General features: G+C 38.7%; 1 protein-coding gene across 2 annotated transcripts in view; it reads right to left on the reverse strand.

The window, feature by feature from the left end:
* Positions 1-12,478: 12,478 nt before the first annotated feature.
* The window catches only part of DNAAF6 (dynein axonemal assembly factor 6), a 114,361-nt gene continuing 103,191 nt past the window's right edge, over positions 12,479-23,648 (reverse strand). For both annotated transcript variants that reach the window (XM_090264714.1, XM_090264713.1), the window contains one exon: positions 12,479-12,644. In XM_090264714.1, coding sequence (XP_090120840.1) covers positions 12,515-12,644 — 130 coding nt within the window. In that variant the 3' untranslated portion in view covers positions 12,479-12,514. The remainder of the gene's footprint in view (positions 12,645-23,648) is intronic.

Consider the following 23,648-nt stretch of genomic DNA (forward strand, 5'->3'; position numbering starts at 1 on the left):
CAGGGATCTACTGCCTTTGTCTGTCTTCTTTAGTTGTTAATGTACTCAATCTGTGATTAACCATCAGGGTTAAGGACCATGGGTGTGGCAGCTTAATTCCTGTAGGCAGTGCTTTTATTTTCCCTTAGTCTGATGCCGCTTGGAGGGGAATGGTCTGCCTGCTGTACTAGGGCTGAGTCAAGACTGGCTGGTCCTAGGAGGCGGTTAGTGTAGCTTTCACTTACTCCTCCGCCATCTTGGATTTTCATCTGTGTTGTCCTTGATGTTATTTGTTTAATCTGTCTGGATGTATTTCAGCTACTCTTTGGTGGGTCTTTTCCTCTGGTTACTTGATTAACAGTCACTCTGCCCACCTTGTCTTGAGATCTTTTGCGGAGGTGCTGTTAAAACATAATCACACAACCCAGGCAAGAAACCCACACCCTCCAGTATCTCCCCCAACTACGATCTCACTATATGTTGCAAATGAGCCCGTATTAATATACTTGTGGAGATATTGGGAGTTTTATTTCGTAAGCGAAACAGATAGGAGTTGTTTTAAATGAAGGAAGGGTAATATTTGAGAGAGAAGTTGATAGAGTAATAATATTAACAATTGCGATCAAGGTTATGTAAGACAGCAATTAACATTTACACTGTATGTTTGAAAAAGAGGAGAGGGTTACAGTGTGTAGTGAGAAAGTGGAAGTGTATAGTATTAGGATTATAAAATCGGTATATGCTATATGATTAGCGTGGGAGGAAGGATAGACACAACAGATATCCAGGCAGACAGACAGCCAGAAATTGAAAGAGAAGGCTGAGGAGGTTAGAATGTAAGAAACAGATTGAGAAAGAATTTTTCAAGAATGAAAATAAAGAGTAGAAAATAGCAAGACAGGAAGGGAGAGAGGAAAGAGAGAGAGAAAGTAGAGAAGAGAAGGGTAGGAGAGAGAACGAAAGAAGAAGGGGAGGGAGAAGAGGGGGGACTGGATTAAAATTTTAAAAATAGATATATTATAAAAAGATTAGGAGATTAAAACATGATATAAAATAGCAAGATAGCGAGAAAGAGAGAATATATAGAGAGAGGAATAAGAGATGGGAGAGGGAAGCAAGAATAATTGAATGAAGAGGGAACAGGGGGCAGGATAAAGAAAAATATTAATAAAATTAAAAGTACTTAGAAAGAAAGAAGGGAAGAAAGAAGAGGATGCGGGAGGGAAAGAACACGGGAGAGGGAAGGAAATCAAGAGGAAGAGGAGATATTAGGGAGGGAAAAATTGAAATTGAAGAGTTGACAAAAGATAGGATGAAGGAGAGAAATACAAGAGGGAGAGAGAGAAGAGAGGGGATGGGGATGAAAGAGAGAAGGGTTAAGAAGGAGAGGGTGAAGGGGGAGGGGAATAGATTAGAATTAAAATTTAAATATTAAAAGATTAGAATATAAAGAAGAATAGGGAGAGAGAAAAAAAGAGAGAGAGAATATTTATAGGGAGAGTAGGAAAATAAGGGAAAGGGAGGAAAGAAAAATGAATGTAGACTGAAGGGGGACAAAATAAAGAAAGAAATTTAATAAAATTGAAAGTGCTTAGAGCAGAGAGAAGAGAGAGAGAGAAAGGAAACAGAGGGAGTTTGAAGATAAGGGGGAGGGAAGGGGATTAGAAGAAGGGAATAGGAAGGAAAGGGAGAGAACTTAAAATTAAAAAAAATTAACAAAGAATAGGATGAAGGGGAAACATGCTAAGGGAGAGAAGGGAGGGAAGAGGAGGGGAGAACAGGAGAGAGAATAAGAAAGGACGGGAGGGGCAGTTAGAGAGAGAGTGAGAAATAAAAGAATGAGAGGATTTAACTCAATTCAACTTTTAGGCACAGTCTCTGGGTATTTTTGGTTTGTTTGTTTTTTGTTTTTCCTTCCTTCCTACTGAGTCCACCCCTATTCAAAATTCCATGGGTTTCAAATCTTTTCTGGTTGGTTGGCTGGCTGTGGGAAGGTCCTGCTTGATTCTGGGATTGCTAGTCTTTTATTCATGAGCCTACCACCCGCTCTGCTGTGATCTGCGTTTAGTTGTCCCCTCCTGTGGCACCCTCAGCCCTCCTCAGGCTTGTCCAGCTACTCCTTCCCACTGTTGGTCCAGCCTGTGCCTCCCAGAAATCACCGCCCTGCCTCCAGTCCTGTCTCTATTCCCAGGCTACAGCTTCTGCTCTCTTCCCTGTCTATATGCCTGCGCACCCTACCTCTCTCCCTGTCTCAAGATCGTCCTTTTGTTCTGCAGGACTCTGGCACAGTCGGTCAAAGTGCCGGGCCCAGTGGCCCTTTCCTGCCCAGGGCCTCTCCCCTAGTCTGGAGCTCTGCAGCAGCTTTCCCGCATGGGCTCTTCTCCTTGCCCCAAAACTGTCTCTGTTCTGAGCTACAGCTTCCGCTGGCTTCCCTGTCTATAGGGGTGCGCGCTCTATCTCTCTTCCTGCCCCAGCACCGTTCCTTTGTTCTGCAGGATTCTAGTGTGGTCGGTCAGCGCAGAGCTCTCCTACCCAGGAGCTCCCCACGGCTCTGGAGCTCCGCAGCAGCCTTTCCCTCCCTGCAGGCCCTTCTTCCCGCCCTAATACCGTCTCCACTCCAGAACCACCGCCTCCGCTCTCTTCCCTACTTACACGCCTTGCACGCCCTATTTCTCTCCTAGCCCCAAACCCGCCTTTTGTTCTGTGGGATTCCAGCACAATCACTCAAAGTACCAGAGGCATGCTCTGCTCTTTTGCTCAGGAACTCTTCCCCGGTCCGGAGTTCTGCAGCAGCTTTTCTGTGCAGCCTGTCTCCTTGCCCCAAAACTGTCCCTTTGTTCTGTAGGGCCCTAGTGCAAGTGCTGGGCGTGCCCGGAGTGCTGAGCTTTTGGTCAGAGGTTGCAGCTGAGGAGGTTTCTCTCTAGACTCAGATCACACAGTTTCTCCCAGTCCTGGTTGTTCACTGTTCTCTCCCTCCTCTGGCTTTTTCAGCCAAATCCTCTCCCTAACTCCCTACAAGAATTCACTTATCGGTGTGCCCCTAGCAGGGGGAGCCTCCAAGGAGCTCTCGGCTAATGAGCTCTTCGGCTTGGCACTGCAGACTCACCGGGTCCCAGAATGGCAGCCTGCAGTGCGTGGTAAACCCCTCCACCCCCCTCCACGCTGCTCCCATGCTCTCTTCCCTGTTCATGCTATCAGAGATCCATACTCACTCAGTCACTCCTCTTCACATTTGTTCCTGGAGTCTCTCCCTAACAGGAGCGAGCTGAGAACATTGCCCCTATTCCGCGGCCATCTTCCCCTCCTTCACATAATTTTTCTATTTCTAGTTCTTCTTCGCCCTCTGGCAATCCTATTATCAAAATGTTCATTCGCTTATAGCTGTCCCAGAGGTTTCTGAGCCTCTCCTCATATTCCTCACTTTTTGTTTCCTCTTTCTGCACTGGTTTACTGTTTGTTTCTTCCCTATGTTCTGATTTGTTGATTTGATCTCTGGTTTTCATTTCCTGACCAGTTTTCTCGTATGTGTTTTCATTCATTTCAGTATGGCTAGCTTTCATTCCTTCCCCGTCTTGTTCCAAATATTTTGCTAATTCTGTAAGCCACCTTATGACTATAGGTCTGAACTGAGCCTCAGAAAGATTTTCTATTTGCTCATCAGTTAGGTTCCTCATCTGCTGCCTGGTGAGCGGCATCACCGGGATTTCGATCATGGTCTGCTTCCTCCTGACAGTTTTCTGTTTACCTTTGCTTCCTGGGAGAGCTGTAGTGGATGAGCCCCATACACTCATCACTGCCCTGGGACCTGGGACCTTTTTCACTGCTCTGTGGCGCTTAGTGTGCAGGTGGGCGTCCAAGATGGATTCCTTCCGTTAACCTACATTGAGAGACCAGGAGTATTTTCTTCTATCCCCACACCCTCTGTGCCTCACAGTCGTGTGCAATGGGGGTCTGCCTTCCCCAGCGTTGGCATCGCAAGCTTCCGGGTCTCAACTGGAGCCGGGATTGCTCTCCTGGCATTTCTCGAAGTCCCTCCGCTATCCCCGCTGCTAGTACAGAGAGTTCCGCCCGACTTTTCCACTCCGGTCGCCCCTTCTACACGTCCAGAATAGTACCACTGGTTTATAACTTCATATGTTGGGCTTCCATTTAGTTTTATTTTATGGAATTTCTGATTACCTTTGGTTTTGAGGAAGTTGTATTCCTACTTAGTTGTGGAGGGAGACAGAGTGTTGTTAGTCTAAGCCTCCATCTTGACCGGAAGTCTAGGATTTACTTTTTAAATCAAGCTTTCTAACCCATGATCCTCTTCTTCTTTTTATTTTATCCCTATGATACAGATATTGTTTCATTTCATGTTGTCCTGCAGTTCTCTTAAACCCTCTTTATTCTTTCTTTTTAGACTTTTTTCATTTTGTTGTATTGTCTGAGAATTTCTTTCCATGTAGTCCCCTATTTCACTGATCCGATCCTCTGCTTCGTTTAGCCTGCTTTTGATTGATTCTACTGTGTTCTTCAGTTCAGAAATTGTATTCTGCATTTTTTCCTGGTTCTTATTGATAGTTTCTATGTCCTTTTTTATGCTAGTATAGTTCTCCATAAGTTTATTTTAGCTTCCTTTAAGTTCTTTCTATTTTCCCTGGAGTTATTTGTAATTCCCCTGGAGTTCATTGTAGTTTTCTCTGAATTTGTCAAGTTCATTGAGCTTCCTTATAACTGTTCATTTCAGTTCCATGTCTGATAGTTTGCTTACCTGTGTTTCATCCAGCACTCTTTCTGGTGATTTCTCTTTTTTCTTTCATTGAGAGGTTGTTTCTGTGTCTTCCCATGTTGGCTGCTTCTTCTTGTTTGCTTTTGTTTCTTAGATTTGCCTGCTTTGATTTCTCACTTTGTGGTATGAGATTCTGTATAGGAGACCTGGGGGATTCAGTGGTGCTGTTTCTTTGACCTCCTGAGCTTGATGCTCTTGCGATGCCCTTTATACCATTTGTTTAAGCTGTCTCTTTGTATTTCAGTTACTCTTTGGTGGAATCTTCTCTCTGGCTAGTTGATTGATAATCACTCTGCTCACCACATCTTGAGTTCTTTTGTGGAGATGCTGTTAAAACATAAACACACAACCCAGGCAAGAAACCCACACCCTCCAAAATATCTCCCACCCACAATCACACTATCACCAGCAAATGAGCCAGTATTAATATAGATGTAAAGAAGTTAAGACTATTATACTATATGAAAAACAGATAAGAGTTGTTTTAAGTGAAAGGAAGATTATTTTTGAGAGGAAAGATTATAGAATAATAACAGTAGCAAATAGGGTCAAGATTATGAGAGACAGTAAGTAATATTTACAATGTATTTTGAAAAAGGGAGGGAACAATGCACAATGAAGTGAGAAAGTGGAAATGTATAATATTAGGTTTATATAGCAGTTATATATTATATATTTAGTGTGAGAGGGAGGATAAAAAGAACAGACAAACAAAAGAAATTAAAGAAGAATAGGCCAGAAATAAGGTAGGAAACAGATTTAAGACAGAGTTTTTTCCCAGTACAACCTTTAGGTGCTGTCTTCTTTTTCTGTATCCACCCCTGGTCAAATTCCATGAATTTCAAATCCTCTTTCCTGGCTGGCTGGCTTTGAGGAGATCTAGCTGAATTCTGAGGCTGCTATTCTCTCACTCATGGGCCCACTGCAGCTCTCTATTGTGAGCCACACTGAGTTGGGTCTCCCCTACTGGTCCTGCGGCACCCTCCAGCCCTCCTCAGGCTTGTCTAGCAACTCTACCCTGCTGGCAAGCCACTGTTCATGCCCATCGTCCCTGCCCAGCCTAAGGTCCTGTCTCCGCTCCTCCTCCAAAAAAGTCTTTGTGTTGCCTCCAAGCTGCAGCACTGGCCTGCATTCCTGCCTGGCAGAGCCTTGTTGTGTGCCTGTGTGTACCACGTTGCCTGCCTGGGGTTTCTACGGAGTCTGGGGTTCTGCTGCAGCAGCTTTCCTTTATGGACCCCTCTCTGCAGCTCAGTTCTGTTTTTGTTTGGTGAAGCCTTGATGTGAGCACCCAGGGTTCAGGTTTGCCTGCCCAGGAAGCCTCCATCTAGACTCAGTTCATACAGTTTCTCACAGTCTGGGCTGTTCACTGTCTTCCCATGCCTCCGGCTCCTTCAACCAAACCATCTCGCTGACTCCCTCCTGGACTTTGCTGGTCAGGGTGCCTATGGCATGGGGGTGGGGTTTATTCTTATGAACAGTTCCTACATATGAAGTCACTTCTTTTTCAAATTGGAGGTAAGATTTACATCAGTGAATCAGTTTTCTACTGTAATATTACATTCTGATTAATAAGTGGGTTCTGTGGGTCTCTTGATTATATTTTCTGGTTTATTACTAATCAAGTAAGGACCTTTAGGCTCCTTACTGGGATATATTTCAAGATTTCCTGTGTAAAATACTTTTGAATTGATCATAGCAAAAAATTTTATACGGTATACATATATCATACTTGGCTTGGTTGGAATATATTGCCTAAACCCACATGTGTCCTAAATCCAGGTAACACTTCATCTATTGTTACAGTCTTCCCCATAGAGTAACATAATTTACAATTTTCTATGCATACTGAGAAAATTACTCTCACAGTCACTGCTTTGTCCACTTTCAAGCATTCTAAGTGGACAAGTTTGTCATCAAGCCCAATACAATCATGAATAAACTTAAATCCTTGTAAAGATATCATAAATCTAAAAAGTTCAATCCCACTACCATCTGTAGAGGATTAATCCTGCAAATTTAGATGAATGCTGTGGTGTAAACCAGCTAGATTTTAGACCTAAAAAATGCTTTCAATTCAGTTTTGTCTGTTTATTTAGCATCTCTTTCTCATGAAAACCAGCTGAAGACTGATGTACTTATTTGCATATAAGATTAGATCTAAAATATCCTTTGTGATAAAACAGTTCCAAGTTTTATATTTTGTGTTGGCATGCTTTGCATATGACCAAATTAACAGAAGTTGACACAAAATATTCTGTGGCTGTGTTCTAATTTGTCTTCTTATTCAATTTTCTCTCCATTTTGCTTATTTATTCTTTCCAAAATAATATTCTTCCTTCATGTCTAATCCATCTTTACATTTTTCACTAGGAACACCTTGCTTCGTATCAAATCTTCTGAATAAAATTTCACACAACCTTCATCTTTTAAATTGCTTCCATTTTCACATTTGGCTCTATTATTCCAATAATCAGACTTGATTAGCATTTGCTGAAGTTCTTCAACATCTCTTTGATTATTGAATCAATATTTTCTCAGCCATTTTCAATGGTGAGTGATAAAAATACCACTGATTTTAAAGCTCATGGGAAAAGAAAACAACTACATAAATACTGACTTCACAGTTTGGAGTATCTCTCAGATACAATTTACTATTGAATATAACCAAACTGATGGCTTAAATGCTATGGCTTAACACTAGTCATGTACAAACTCACAGCTAGTCATGACCTTGAACCTATGCACCTAATTATGTAAAATACTTTTTTATTTTTTAAGTATACTTTATTGATTATGTTGTTACAGTAGTCCAATTTATTTTCCCTTTACTCTCCTCTTCCCAGTACGTCCCTTCCCTGCAGCAATCCCAGGCCCCCTTAGTTTATGTCCATGGGTCGTGCATATAAGTTTTTTGGCTTCACCCTTTTCTATATTATTCTTAACTTCCCTTGTCCCTGCACCATTTCCCCATTTCTCCCTCTTCCCCCTCCAGGCTGATCACCCTCCGAATGATACCCATACCATTCCCATTCGGGTTGTTTCCTTAGTTTGTTCTTATTTTTTAGATTCAGTTGTTGATAGTTGTGATTTTGTTGTCATTTTAATGTTCATAATGTTGATCTTCTTTTTCTTAAATCAGTCCCTTTAACATTTCATATAATAATGGCTTGGTGATGATGAACTTCTTAGCTTTACCTTAACTGGGAAGCACTTCATCTGTCCTTCCATTCTAAATGAGAGTTTTGCTGGATAGAGTAATCTTGGTTGTAGGTCCGTGCCTTTCATCATATTGAATACTTGCCAGTCCCTTCTTGCCTGTAAAGTTTCTTTTGAGAAATCAACTGATATTCTTATAGGCAACCCTTCATAGGTAACTCTCTGTTTTTCTCTTGCTGCTTTTAAGATGCTCTCTTTATCTTTAACATTTCTCATTTTAATTATGATGTGCCTTGGTGTGATCCTCTTTGAGTCTAGCTAGTTTGGGACTCTCTGCTTCCTGGATTTGTATGTCTATTCCCTTCACCAAATTTAGGAAGCTATCCTTCATTATTTTTTCACATAAGCTTTCAAATTCTTTTTTTTATATATAATTTCTTTTATTTTTTTGTTTTTCAAATACAGTTGTCCCATTTTTCCCCCATTGCTTCCCCCACCCAGCCCATCCCTTCTCCCACAATCATATCCCTCCCCGTTGTCGATGTCCATGAGTCATTTATACACGTTCCTTGACTAGACCCTTCCCTTACTTATCCCCCTTTTCTCCTTCCCCCCTCCCCCCTACTGACTTCTATTCTACTCTTTGTTCTATTTAGTTCATTTGTTTGTGTTGCTCTTTAATTTCCTGTATTAGGTGATATCATATGGTATTTTGCTTTCTTTGCCTGGCTTATTTCACTAAGCATAATTCTCTCTAGTTCCATCCATGTTGTTGCAAATGGCAAGAGTTCCTTCTTTCTTTCTGCTACATAGTATTTCATTGTGTAAATGTACCACAGTTTTTTGATCCACTGATCTACAGATGGGCACTTAGGCTATTTCCAGCACTTAGCTATTGTAAACAGTGCTGCAATGAACATAGGGGTGCATAAGTTCTTTTGAATTAGGGTTTTAGGATTTTTCGGGTATAATCCTAATAGTGGAATCGCTGGTTCAAAAGGCAGTTCCATTTTTAGTTTTTTGAAGTAATTCCATACTGTTTTCCATAGTGGCTGCACCAGAGTGCGTTCTCACCAACAGTGCAGTAGGGTTCCTGTTTCTCCACATCCTCGCCAGCATTTGTTGTTTGTTGATTTGTTGATGATGTCAATTCTGACAGGTGTAAAGTGGTATCTCATTGTGGTTTTTACTTGCATCTCTCTGATGGCCAATGATGTTGAGCATTTTTTCATGTGCCTATGGACCTTCTCTATGTCCTCTTCAGAGAAGTGTTTGTTCAGGTTCTTTGCCCATTTTTTAATTGGGTTGTTTGTTTTCTTTTTTTTTTTCCATTTTTCTTTTTTTTTCCCCTCCCCCCAGTGGCCCCCCTCCCCCCAGTTGTCCCCCGCTTTTAGACCATGTCCATTAGTTGTGCATATAGTTCTTCTCAACCTCTCTCTGTTCCATTCCCTCCTACCATGATCCTTAATTCCTATATCATCTCCCTCCCTCTCCCCCTTCCCCTCCCTGCTGACCTCCCCTCAATATGTTCTCCATACCTATAGTTTTTTTTTCCACTCTCGTTGCCTGTTTAGTTTGCCTTTGTTTCAATTCCCTAGCTTCTGTTGTTGTTTCTTGTGATGCAGTTTTCATTTTAGATTTCATAGTTTTGATCCTCCTTTTTCTAAACCAGTCCCTTTAACATCTCATATAACAGTGGTTTGGATCTAATGAACTCTTTCAGTTTTGTTTTGTCCTGGAAACACTTTCTCTGCCCTTCTATTCTGAATGACAGTTTCGCTGGATAGAGTATTCGTGGTTGTAGGTTTTTGCTTTTCATTACTTTGAATATTTCTTACCAGTCCCTTCTTGCCTTCAGGGTCTCCCTTGGGAAGTCAGCTGATAGTCTAATTGGGACCCCTTTGTACATGATTCTTTTCTTCTCTCTTGCTGCTTTTAAGATTCTCTCTTTATCTTTAACTTTTGACATTTTTATTATAATGTGTCTTGGAGTGGTTCTCCCTGGGTCCAGTTTTTTTGGAACTCTCTGTGCTTCCTGGACCTGTAAGACTATTTCCTTCCCCAAGTTTGGGAAGTTCTGCTTTATTATATTTTCACTTAATTTTTCAATTTCTAGTTCATCTTCTTCGCCCTCTGGCAAACCAATGATTCTTATGTTGGGCCTTTTATAGCTGTCCCAGAGGTTTCTGATCCTCTCATCATTTTCCTTGCTTCCCGTTTTTTCTCTCTGCACTGGTTGACTGTTTGTTCCTTCTCTGTGTTCTGGTTTGTTGATTTGAACTCTGGATTTTATTTCCTCACCATCTGTCTCGTATGTGGTTTTGTTCCTTTCATTATTAGTGTTTTTTGATTCTTTCTTATTTTTTTCCAGATCTTTTGTTAATTCTGTAAGCCACCTGATAACAATGGCCCTGAACTGAGCCTCTGACAGGTTTCTTATTTGTTCATCTGTCAGATTCTTCATCTGTTGCCTGGTGAGCTGCGCCACCAGGAATTCTATAGTTGTCTGCCTCATTTTGACAGATCGGGTTGTTTGTTTTCTTGATGTTGAGTCGTATAAGCCCTTTATATATTTTGGAGATCAGTCCCCTGTCTGTGATATCATTGGCAAATATGTTTTCCCATAGGGTTGGTTTCCTTTTCATCTTGCTGATGTTTTCTTTTGCTGAGCAAAAACTCTTTAGTTTGATGTAGTCCCATTTGTTTATTTTTTCCTTTATTTCTCTTGCCAGCTTTCAAATTCTTGCCCTTCCTCTTCTCCTTCTGGCACCCCTATGATTTGGATGTTGGCATGTTTAAAGTTGTCCCAGAGGTTCCTGAGCCTCTCCTCATTTCTTTCAATTCTTGTTTCCTCATTCTGTTCTGATTGACTTATTTTTTCTTCCTTATATTCCAGATCATTTATCTGAACCCCGGTTTTCTTCTCTTCTCCAGTGGTTTTGTGTGGATTTTCCTTCCTTTCATTTAGCATAGCCTTCACTTCTTCCCTTATGCGTTTTCCATACTGAAGCATATCTGTCAAACCTGTGAGCATCTTTATCACCAGTGTTTTGAATTCTATGTCTCTTAGGTTGGCTATCTCCTTGTCTGTTAGGTTGGCTATCTCCTCATTGCTTATTTCTTTTACTGGAACCTTGATCCATTCCCTGTTTTGGGCCATAATTCTCTGTCTCCTCATCTTGACAGGCTCCTGTTTTTGCTTGTCTCTGTGTCTTAGGTAGAGCAGTCGCACCTATTATATTGTAAGGAGTGGAGACTTAGGTATTCATCAGTACAGGGCAACCTGTTTCACCATGTTGTGGTGCTGTGTGTGGGGAAGAGGTCAGAGAAGGAATGATGCTTCTCTCTCAGCACTCACCCCTTTCCCAGGCACTTCTTCACCTCCATATGGGACTGGTGCCTCTCTAACTGTTGCCCTGGCCATCATTCCCAGAGTGGGCAGGTCTTTGGATGGTCTAGGATCATGGGGGCCCTTTAAACAAGCAGACTCTACTGAGAGATTGGAATTTTCTTCCTCCGCCCAAACCCCCACTGGTTGTACAGTCAGAAGCAATGAGGCTTGATTTTCCCCAGCACTGAGACTGTGAGCTGTGCAGTCTGGTCTAGTGCTGGGAGCACTCTCTAGGTGTCCCTCTCTAGTTTTTAAGATGTGTGACTGTGCTTTCCAGCAGCCTTCCCCTGCCGCCACTGTTGCCGCCACCACATCATATACTTGACACCTCGGCTCCACCCCTCCTACCTTTCTGGTTGAGTATTTCTTCTTTATATCTTTGTTGGCCTTCCATGCAGCTAGATTTGCTCAAACTTCTGGTTGTCTCTAGTTTTGAGGTAGTTGTATTCCTTCTTAGTTTTGGAGGGAGACGCAGTGTGTCTGTCTAGACCTCCATCTTGGCCCAAAGCTGTAAATGCTTTTCTTTATATTCCTTTTAAATGCCAAGGATTTCAGTTACTAAATATACACACAGTAAGCTGAATGGCATTGTTAATAACTGTTACTGCATAAAAGAATAAATATTTTAATCCTAACTAGATCCAAGCATTGTGAACAAGACTGATGAAGCCAAATAATATAGTATGCTCAGCAGTATTTCTGATTCAAGTAAAACATGTTGTTAGTATGGTTCATGAAAGTATTTATAATCCTTTGTTATTTGTATATTCTAGAATAATGAGAACCTAAGCAGAGAACAGTAAATCATTTGATCAAATTAATGAAAAGACAACCAAATACACTTTTCTGGTGATAATAATGACTGATTTATATGCAACTGATTGTGTCAGGGCATAACTGATTGGCTAAAATAAGTAGACCAACCATTTCATGGCCATACCTCAGTTATTTAATTAAGCATGTAGTAATCTAATAGTTTACCCATAAATTCTATCCAGCTATCACTATATAAATGGAATAGCTTATTAGTATGAGAAACAATGTTCTTTACCAGAGTAATAGAAATGATTATAAATAATCAGAATATCAGTGTAATTAAATTTACGTCCTTTCTGAAGTATGTCAGAATAATAAAGAGAAGATAGAAAACATCAACCAATCTTTAAAATTTTTTAATCAGGACTATTTTGCTATGCTTCTCCCTTATTCATGCAGCTTCAGGAAAAGTTGAAAAAATCCAACTCTCTCTTCAAAGTTACAGTGACTTCAAGAGTTTTAGTTTCCAGGATATAGAAGGCTTTGGCACTGTTGCAGTCCACAGGATGGGGAAAGTTCAGCAACAGCTTCCTACACAAAACAAAAAAACAACAACATAGAATTGGCTTCCTAAAGTGCTATGAAGAAGATATTATTTTTAATAGAGCAATGGAAAGCAATATATATCATCAGAACATTAGAAACAAACCAAAACTAAAACAAATAAAAAAAGAAAGAAATGAACAACAGTGGTTTCGATTTCTCCCTCTTTTTTTCTAAATTGACCTCATTTTGTATTATATAAATATAGTCACAGGCTATGTTTATAGGCATAGAAATAGAACCGTTGCAACTTTCAGTTAATTGGATATATCTGTTGCCACTCAGTCACACATAAATTAGCATTAAAATCTGAATATTGGAATGGTTCTATAAGAATTTTGCTAACACAACTTTATCCTGTCTCTACTGCAGGTATAGATATTGAAACTCAGGCCTGCAATGATTTCAATACCAGATAAATGAGAGTGCTTCTCTCTGCTTGCTTCTGATTCTTTCTACTATACATTGACAAAAATTCCCTTTGAGGGATTGCTGGTTTATTTTGTAGTTGACAGCTCAGTAGCTGGATAGTGTCATGCTTTGGATGGATTGCTGGGATGTGACATACATAATTCTGTCATAGTGGTATGAATCTTAATTTTTAATGGGGTTGGCACATGGTGGTATCTGAAGAAAATTAAATGCATGAAATACTTGTTACTTCACATTTTCGATAGAGCAAGCTTAAGTGTCTATAAAAAAGTGGACAGAAAAGCCCTTTGACAAGGTATAAAATCAAAATCACTAAAGGAATCTGATATTTTTAATGGATACTTATTTAATAATTGTATAAAGAATTAGTATTTGAAAACAAACCTTTGAAAACCAATTGCTTATTCACTCATTTGCACACCTAACTTCAGGACAATGAACACACTGAAAATATTGTATTAATCACACATCTACAGAACCTGAAAGAGAAATTTTCTGTGACTCTTATTCCATTCCATATATTTAGGGTAAAATAAACAGCTTCTTCCTCCTTCAGTAATGAAATCACGATGTATTTTATGTAGCCTGTAATATTTAATATCTCAAAAAAGTAGGTGCAGAAACATTAAGAGTCCATCTAGTAAAAGTTGTGAACAATACAGGTTGTGCTAGAATTATTCTACAAATGATAATATAGTCACTTTCTTAAAAAGAAAAGCTAAGTTGTGGTAGCTTCACTACACTAAAAGACCACTATAAGTCAGCTGAAGGAGTTCCAATGATAATGTGCACTTCTCTGTGCAGAGAGAAATAAATTCAAAAGAGACAGTTAGTGACCATTGGAATAATCCATGTATTCCTGCTCTCTGTCTAATCCTTAGTAGAATGGCTCCACATACTAAAATTTTGAACAATACAAACTGTGCAACTTATTCAGGCTCTTAGGGGAAAGAATTTTTGTCTAGTCTGTTTTACCGTCTGATATCTAAGTTGAGATTTATATATAAACAAAGTAAAATTTTACCAATAATCAATCAAGTACAATTCACTGAAGGACAGAAATACATCTTATCTTCGTGTCCCTTCAGTGTCTAGCAGAAGACTTTATAAATATTGAGTGAATAAATAATTGAATAAAAAGAAAATCGGTCACTACAAAATGATATTTGAATAACTACTACATATTAGTACTATGAAATATGAACAAACAACCCTGACCGGTGTGGCTCAGTAAATTGAGTACCGGCCTGTGAACCAAAGAGTTGCTGGTTCAATTCCGAGTCAGGGCACATGCCTGGGTTGTGGGCCAGGTCCCCAGCTGGGGGTGTCCAAGAGGCAGCCACACATTAATGTTTCTCTCCTTCTCTTTCTTTCTCCCTTCCCCTCTCTCTAAAAATAAATAAATAAAATCTTAAAACATAAAATCTTTAAAAAAATGAACAAATATTTAAACCCAAATTCCCCAGCATTTGCATCGATAATATATTTGTTTTTTTAAGAAACTACAGATCAGGCACCAATTAAATGTTTATCCAGTGCCAATTTTCATTAGAAGTTATTTAAATGCAAATAATATTATATGAAAATAAAGAATTATCTATACAGTGAATTATAGATTATAGACTTGCATGCTTACATTTATATTGGAGAATTCAAGTTAGTGTTGATTGCAAGAGATTTAAATATGGAACAACTTGTTGTGTGCATATTTACATAATGCAATTTTATTTTATGTGGTTAATAAGTCAGTTAATTTGCATATCTGGGTTAAAAACAAACATGACCTTTTAAAGATACCCTACTGGAGACACAACTATTTTCCTATCTCTTTTTTGTTTTTTTATTTTTTGGTTTTTCAATTACAGTCGCCCCATTTTTCCCCCATTGCTCCCCCCCAGCCCACCCCTTCTCCCACAATTATATCCCTCCCCGTTGACCATGTCCATGAGTCATTTCTACACATTCCTTGACTAAACCCTTCCCTTTCTTATCCCCCTTTTCTCCCTCCCCCCTATTGACTGTTATTCTGCTCTTTGTCCTATTTAGTTCATTTGTTTATGTTCTTTAGTTTCCTGTATTAGGTGATATCATATGATATTTTTCTTTTTATGCCTAGCTTATTTCACTAAGCATAATTCTCTCTAGTTCAATCCATGTTGTTGAAAATGGCAGAAATTCATTCTTTCTCTCTGCTGCATAGTATTCCATTGTGTAAATGTACCACTGGTTTATTTTTTTTCTTTTTTTTTCTTTTTGGTTTTTCAATTACAGTTGTCCCCTTTTCTCCCAATTTATCTCCCCCACCCAACCCACCCCCTCTCCCGCAATCATATCCCTCCTCGTTGTCCATGTCCATGAGTCATTTATATATGTTCTTTGACTAAACACTTCCCTTACTTATCCCTCTTCTCTTCCTCCCCCCTCCCCCCTATTGACTGCTATTCTGCTCTTTGTTCTATTTAGTTCTTTTGTTTGTGTTGTTCTTTAGTTTCCTGTATTAGGTGATACATATGGTATTTTTCTTTCTTTGCCTGGCTTATTTCACTAAGCAAAATTCTTTCTAGTTCCATCCATGTTGTTGCAAATGGCAGGAGTTGTTTCTTTCTGCTGCATAGTATTCCATTGTGTAAATGTACCACTGTTTTTTGATCCACTCATCTACAGTTGGGCACTTAGTTTGTATCCAGCACTTAGCTATTGTAAACAGTGCTGCAATGAACATAGGAGTGCATAAGTTCTTTTGAATTGGTGTTTTAAGATTCTTCGTGTATAATCCTAGTAGTGGAGTTGCTGGCTCAAAAGGCAGTTCCATTTTTAATCTTTTGAGGTAATTCCATACTGTTTTCCATAGAGGCTGCACCAGTCTGCATTCCCACCAACAGTGCAGTACGGTTCCTGTTTCTCCACATCTCGCCAGCACTTGTTGTTTGTTGATTTGTTGATGATGGCCATTCTGACTGGTGTAAAATGATATCTCATTGTGGTTTTTATTTGCATCTCCCTGATGGCTAATGATGTTGAGAATTTTTTCATGTGTCTATGGACCTTCTGTATGTCTTCTTCGGAGAAGTGTTTGTTCAGGTTCTTTGCCCATTTTTTAATTGGGTTGTTTGTTTTCTTGATGTTGAGTCGTATCAGCTCTTTATATATTTTGGAGATCAGTCACCTGTCTGTGATGTCATTAGCAAATATGTTTTCCCATATGGTTGGTTTCATTTTCATCTTGCTGATGTTTTCTTTTGATGAGCAGAAACTCTTTAGTTTAATGTAATCCCATTTATTTATTTTTTCCTTTATTTATCTTGCTTTAGGAGATGTATCCGTGAAGAAATTGTTACGTGAGATATCTGATATTTTCTTGCCTACGTTTTCCTCTAGGACTTTTATGGTGTCACGGCTTACATTTAAGTCTTTGATCCATCTTGAGTTTATTCTCATGTGTGGTGTAAGTTGGTGGTCTAGTTTCATTTTTTTTGCGTCCCTGTCCAGTTCTCCCAGCACCATTTGTTAAAGAGGCTCTTCTCACTCCATTTTATGTTTCTACCTCCCTTATCAAAGATTAGTTGACCATAGAGGCCTGGGTTTATTTCTGGGCTCTCTATTCTGTTCCACTGATTTATATGTCTGTTCTTATGCCAGTACCAGACTGTTTTGATTACAGTGGCTCTGTAGTATTGTTTGATATCTGGTGTTGTGATTCATCCTGCTGTGTTCTTCGATCTCAAGATTGCTTTTGCTATTCGGGGTCTTTTTTGGTTCCATATGAATTTATGGAGTATTTGTTCTAGGTCTGTGAAATATGTCATTGGTATTTTAATAGGGATTGCATTGAATCTGTAAATTGCTTTGGGTAGTATAGTCATTTTGATGATGTTGATTCTTCTCATCCAAGAACATGGTATTTGCTTCCATTTACTTGTATCTTCCTTAATTTATTTCTTCAATGTTATGTAATTTTCGGAGTACAGGTCTTTTATTTCTTTGGTTAAGTTTACTTCTAGGTACTTTATTTTTCTTGTTGCTATAGTAAATGGTATTTTCTTTTTTTTCTCTGTCTCTGATATTTTATTGTTGGTGTACAGAAATGCCTTAGATTTCTGTATATTTATTTTGTACCCTGCTATTTTGCCAAATTCACTTATTATATCAAGTAGTCTTTTAGTGGAGTTTATAGAATTTTCTAGGTATACTATCATGTCATCTGCATATAATGAAAGTTTTACTTCCTCTTTCCCAATTTGGATGCCTTTTATTTCTTTTTCTTGTCTGATTGCTGTGGCTAGCACTTCCAACACTATATTGAATAGGAGTGGAGAGAGTGGACAACCTCGTCTAGTTCCTGATTTCAATGGGAATGCTTTCAGTTTTTGTCCATTGAGTATGATGTTGGCCTCAGGCTTCTCATATATAGCCTTGATTATGTTAAGGTATGCTCCCTCTATTCCCATTTTGCTGAGTGTTTTCATCATAAATGGGTGTTGTACTTTATCAAATGCTTTTTCTGCATCTATTGATATGATCATGTGATTTTTGTCTTTCATTTTGTTTAGGTGATGTATTATATTTATTGATTTGCGAATATTAAACCATCCTTGCATCCCTGGAATGAATCCCACTTGATCGTGATGTATGATCTTTTTGATGTATTGCTGGATCCTGTTTGCCAATATTTTATTGAGGATTTTAGCATCTATGTTCATCAGAGATATTGGCCTGTAGTTTTCTTTCTTTGTTGTGTCTTGACCTGGTTTGGGGATTAGAATAATGCTGGCTTCATAGAAAGTGTTTGGGATTTCCCCCTGTTCTTGGATTTTTTGGAACAGGTTGAGGAGGATAGGAGTTAGTTCTTCCCTGAATGTTTTGTAGAATTCGCCTATGAAGCCATCCAGTCCAGGGCTTTTGTGTGGAGGGAGATTTTTGATTATTGTTTCAATTTCCTTCTTTGTTATTGGTCTGTTGAGACTTTCCACTTCTTCTTGATTCAGTTTTGGAAGGCTATATGTTTCTAGAAATTTGTCCATTTGTTCTAGATTGTCAAATTTCTTGCCATACAGTTGTCTGTAGTAATTTCAAACTATCATTTGTATTTCTTGGTATCAGTCGTGATTTCTCCTCTTTAAATTCTGATTTTGTTTATTTGGGTCTTCTATCTTTTTTTCTTGATTAGACTGGCTAGAGGCTTGTCGATTTTGTTTATTTTTTCAAAGAGCCAGCTCCTAGTTTTGTTGATCTTTTGGATTGTTTGTTTAGTCTCTATGTCATTTAGTTCTATCCTGATCTTGATGATTTCCTTTCTTCTTCTTGCCCTAGGCTTTGTTTGTTGTTGTTGTTCTAGTTCTTGTAGCTTTATGGTTAGGTTTTTTATTTGAGATTGTTCTATCCTTTTCAGATATGCCTGTATTGCTATGATCTTCCCTCTCAGGACTGCTTTTGCTGTGTCCCACAGGTCTTGGGCTGTTGTGTGCTCATTATCATTAGTTTCTAGAAATTTCTTGATTTCTTTTTTGATGTCATTGTTAATCCATTCATTATTTAATAGCATGTTATTCAATCTCCATGAGTTTGGGTGTCTTTGATTTTTTTCTCTGAGGTTGATTTCTAGTTTCAAGGTATTGTGATCTGAAAAGATGCTTGGTATGATTTCAATTTTCTTGAATTTGTTGAGGCTTGTTTTGTGTCCTATTATGTGGTCTATCTTTGAAAATGTCCCATTTGCATTTGAAAAGAATGTATATTTTGCTTCTTTGGGGTGGAAAGTTCTATATATATCAGTTAGGTCCATGTGATTTAGTGTGTTGTTCAATGCCTGTATATCCTTGGTGTTTCTTTGCTTGGATGATCTGTCTATTGTTGATAATGGGGTGTTGAAGTCCCCTACTATGAATGTGTTGTTGTTGATATCCTTTTTGTGGTCTTCTAGTGTTTGCTTTATGTATTTGGGTGCTCCTATGTTGGGTGCATATATGTTTATCAATGTCATATCTTCTTGATGGATTGTTCCTTTAAGTATTATGAAATGTCCTTCTTTGTCTCTTTTTATTGCCCTTGCTTTGAAATCCGTTTTGTCTGATATGAGGACTGCTATCCCAGCTTTTTTTTCAGGTCCGTTTGCTTGGAAGATTTTTTTATATCCCTTTACTTTCAGTCTGTGTAAATCTTTTGTTTTGAGGTGTGTTTCTTGTAGACAGCAAACATGTGGGTCCTGTTTTCTTATCCATTCCTTTATCCTATGTCTTTTAATTGGAGCTTTTAATCCATTTACATTTAAGGTTATTATTGATGTGTATTTATCATTGCCCTTTGTACCTCTGTTCCTCTCCTCTCTTGTTCTTTTCTTCTTTTTTCTTAGAACACACCCTTTAGCATCTCTTACAATGCTGGTTTGGTGGAGATGTATTCTTTCCGTCTTCCTTTGTCTGAGAAACTCCTTATTTCACCTTCTATTTTGAATGAGAGCCTTGCTTGGTAGAGTATTCTTGGTTGTAGGCCTTTGTTTTTCATTGCTTGAAATATTTTTGACCATTCCCTTCTGGCTGTGAAAAAGTCAGTATATAACAAGAAAAATAAATGTAAAATAGAGTATTCTAGTCTACTATCATTATACGCCCAGTGCCTGATTCAGATGAAATCCCAGTACCACTTTTCATTGAACTACCCTATTTGGAAAAACAGGAGCATGGTGAAGAACTAAGTGACAGCAACGAGGAAGATTTTGAAATTGAAGATAATTCAGCTTGTAAGGGATTTGATCAGCATGAGTTGAATAATTTGGCATGAGATTTGGTACTTTCCCAAAAGGCTTAAAAACTCTTAGCATCAAGACTGCACAAGAAAAACTCGCTTGAGAAAAGAGCAAAGGAATCTACTTTCAATCAAGAGAAAGTGTATTTCTGCAGTACTTTCAAAGTGATGGTGGCTTTGTGTGTTGCCATAATATACATGGTTTAATAGAGAAATTGGGAATTCCAATATAGAACACAACTGAATGGTGACTGTTCATCGATAGCTCAAAGCAGAGCTTGAAGTGTGTCCTCCTCCACAATGGCAATTTATTTGGTGCAGTCCCAATTGGCCATTCAGTCTGTTTTCATGAAGAATATGAAGACAAAGAGAGTAATTGATCTGTTGCAATATCACAAGCCCAATTGCATCATCTGTGTTGAACTTAAAACGGTCTGCTTCCTTCTTGGTCAGCAACACGGATACACCAAGTATCCCTGTTTTCTGTGTGTGGGGGACAGCAGATATCATGAGAAGCATTGGGTGGAGTTAAATTGTCCTCCAAAATCTGACCTCAAACCTGGTGAGCCAAACATTCTACATGAGCCACTTGTTGACAGAAAGAACATTATACTCCCACCTCTGCACATAAAACTGGGTCTCATTAAACAATTTGTTAAAGCTTTGCCAACTGAAGGAGACTGTTTCAAGGATCTCATTTTGGCATTTTCTAGCTTGTCATTTGAAAAGATAAAATACCTTAATATGTATGTTTGGTAGCAGACCTTTACTACTCATATACAATTTGACTTACAATAACAATATATAGCCTTTATGTGAATAAAATAAGCAGTATATTCAGGTCCCTAAGGCGGTTTGACGTTGTAGTCAACACCGGCAACTCCTGCGGCGCACCTGAAGCCAAGCTGTATTGACTCCGTCTTTCCCTTGGACCCTTCAGCTGCGAAGAGAGGGTGGGTCTGCTGCATGGGCAACAGCAGACCCTCCATATCACCCTGCCCAGGATCTGTAGCTTCAGCTTCACTGGAGAGGACACTCCAGCATCATCGCAAGATGTCGATTCAACACGAGAGGAGACAGATACCATGTCACTCCCGAGTCGAACTGCACAGCCATTCTCGGCAGTGCAGATAGACTCTTAAGAAGCTACACCATCGTCTCTCGAGACGGATGGCTGCCGACGATATTCAGGTATTTTTTTCTTTATTTTCCTTTGTATCTACATTTTGTATGATTTTTGGGATAAAGGGAGGATATGCTGTACCTTAAAAAGTTGACATTGATAGAGAAAAACTGGGATCATTTTTGGATTCAGATGCCAAAAGTTAGTCAAAAACAAGTGTCAGATCTAAATCAATGAAAATTGTGTTCCCCAGTGTTGTTTATTTTTTAAATTTATCTTTTATTGTTTTTCCATTTCCCCTTCTTTGCTCTCCCCTGCTCCACCCACCTCCCACCTCTACCATAGTCAATCCCCATTTAGTTCTCCATGTCAATGGGTCATTCATATTAGTTCTTTGACCAGATCCTTCTCCTTCTTACCTCCCTTTTCCCCCTTCCCCCTCCCCTGTAGTTACAGTAAATCTGTTCCTTGTTTACATGTCTCTGGTTCTATTTTGTTCATTTGTTTCTTTTGTTCATTAGTTTCCTGCATTAGGTGAGATCATATGATATTTATCTTTCACTGCCTGGCTTATTTCACTTAGCATAATTCTCTCAAGTTCCAACTATGCTATAGTAAAGGTAGGAGTTCCTTCTCCCTTTCCGATGTGTAATATTTCATTGTGTAAATGTAGCACTGTTTTTTGATCCACTCATTGACTGATGGGCACCTACGCTGTTACCAGCACTTGGCCATTGCAAATAGTGCTGCTATGAACATAGGGGTGTATAGGTTATTTTGAATGGGTGTTTAAGGGTTCATTGGGTATAATTCTAGCAATGAAATCACTTGATCAAATGTCAGTTCCATTTTTAGTTTCCTGAGGAAATTCCATACTGTTTTCCATAGTGACTGCATGAATCTGCATTCCCACCAACACTGCACTAGGTTTCCTTCTTCTCCACATCCTCATCAGCACTTTAGTTTGTTGATTTGTTAGTGATGGCCATTCTGACTGGTGTTAAGTAGTTATGTCATTGTCATTTTAATTTGCATTTCTCTGATGCTTAGTGACGTTGAGCATTCTTTCATGTTCCTATGGGCCCTCTATATGTCCCCCTTAGAGAAGTTTTTGTTCAGATCCTTTGCACATTTTTTAATTGAATAATCTGTCTCCTTAGTGTTGAGTTGTATAAGCTTTCTATATATTTTGGAGATCGAACCCTTGACTGAGGTACCATTAGCAAATATGTTTTACCATAAAGTTAGTTCCCTTTTGATCTCGCTGATGTTTTCTTTCACTAAGCAGAAGCTCTTTAGTTTGATGTAGCCCCATTTGTTTATCCTTTCCTTTTTATACCTTACCCTAGGAGATATATTGGCAAAACTACTGCTATGTGAAATATCTGAAATTTTACTGCCAATGTTTTCCCTGAGGACTTCTATGTTGTTACAACTTACATTTAAGTCTTTTATCCATCTTGAGTTTATTCTGGTGTATGGTGTAAGTTGGTGGTCTAATTTCATTTTTTTTCATGTCCCTGCCCAGTTCTCAAAGCACCATTTGTTGAAGGGGCTATTTTCACTCCTTTTATGCTCATTCCACCTTTGTCAAATATGAATTGACCATAAAGACTGGGGTTTATTTCTGGGCTCTCTATTCTCTTCTATTAATCTATATTTCTATTCTCATGTCACTAACAGACATTTTATTACAGTGGTCTTGTAGTATAGTTTGATATCAGGTATTTTAATTCCTCTTACTGTGTTCTCCTTTCTCAAGGTTGCTGAGGCTATTCGAAGCCTTTTATTTTTTTTTTTTCGTTCCATATAAATTTTTGAAGCACTTGTTCTAGATCTGTGAAATATGCCATTGGAATTTTTATAGGTATTTCTTGAATCTATGAATTGCTTTGAGTAGTATGAATGGACATTTTAGTGACATTAATTCTTTCCATCTGTGAACATGGTATATACTTCCACTTATTTGCATCTTCAAAATTTCTTTCTTCATTGTTCTGTACATTTCTGAGTACAGGCATTTTACCTCCTTGGATAAGTTTATACCTAAATACTTTATTTTTATTATTGCTATAGTAAATGGAATTATTTTCTAGTTTCTAGCTCTGATATTTTATTGTTGGCATACAGAAATGCTTTTGATTTCTGAATATTGACTTTGTATCCTGCCAAATTCAGTTATAAGGTGAAGTACTTTTTTGGTGGAGTCCATAGTGTTTTCTATGTACACTATCATGTCGTCTGTGAATAATGACAGTTTTACTTTCTCTTCACCAATTTGGATGCGTTTTATTTATTTTTTCCTCTCTGATTGCTGTGGCTAGAACTTCCAAGACTATGTTGAATAGGAGTGGAGAGAGTGGACATCCTTGTCTTGTTCCTGACTCTAGGGCAAAAGCTTTCAGTTTTTGTCCATTGAGTATGATGTTGGATGCAGGTTTCTTGTATATGGCCTTTACTATATTGAGGTATGCTCCCTCTATTCCCACTTTGCTGAGTGTTTTAATCATAAATGGATGTTGTACTTTATCAAATGCTTTTCTAGCATCTATTGATATGATCATGTGATTTTTGTCTTTCATTGTTTTCATGTGGTGTATTACATTTATTGATTTGTGAATATTAAACCATTCTTGCATTCCTGGGATGAATCCCACTTGATCATGGTGTGTGATCATTTTAATGTGTTGCTGGAT

This window comes from Furipterus horrens, unplaced genomic scaffold (genome assembly GCF_987537825.1).
Source record: "Furipterus horrens unplaced genomic scaffold, mFurHor1.1.pri manual_scaffold_17, whole genome shotgun sequence".
NCBI lineage: Eukaryota > Metazoa > Chordata > Mammalia > Chiroptera > Furipteridae > Furipterus > Furipterus horrens.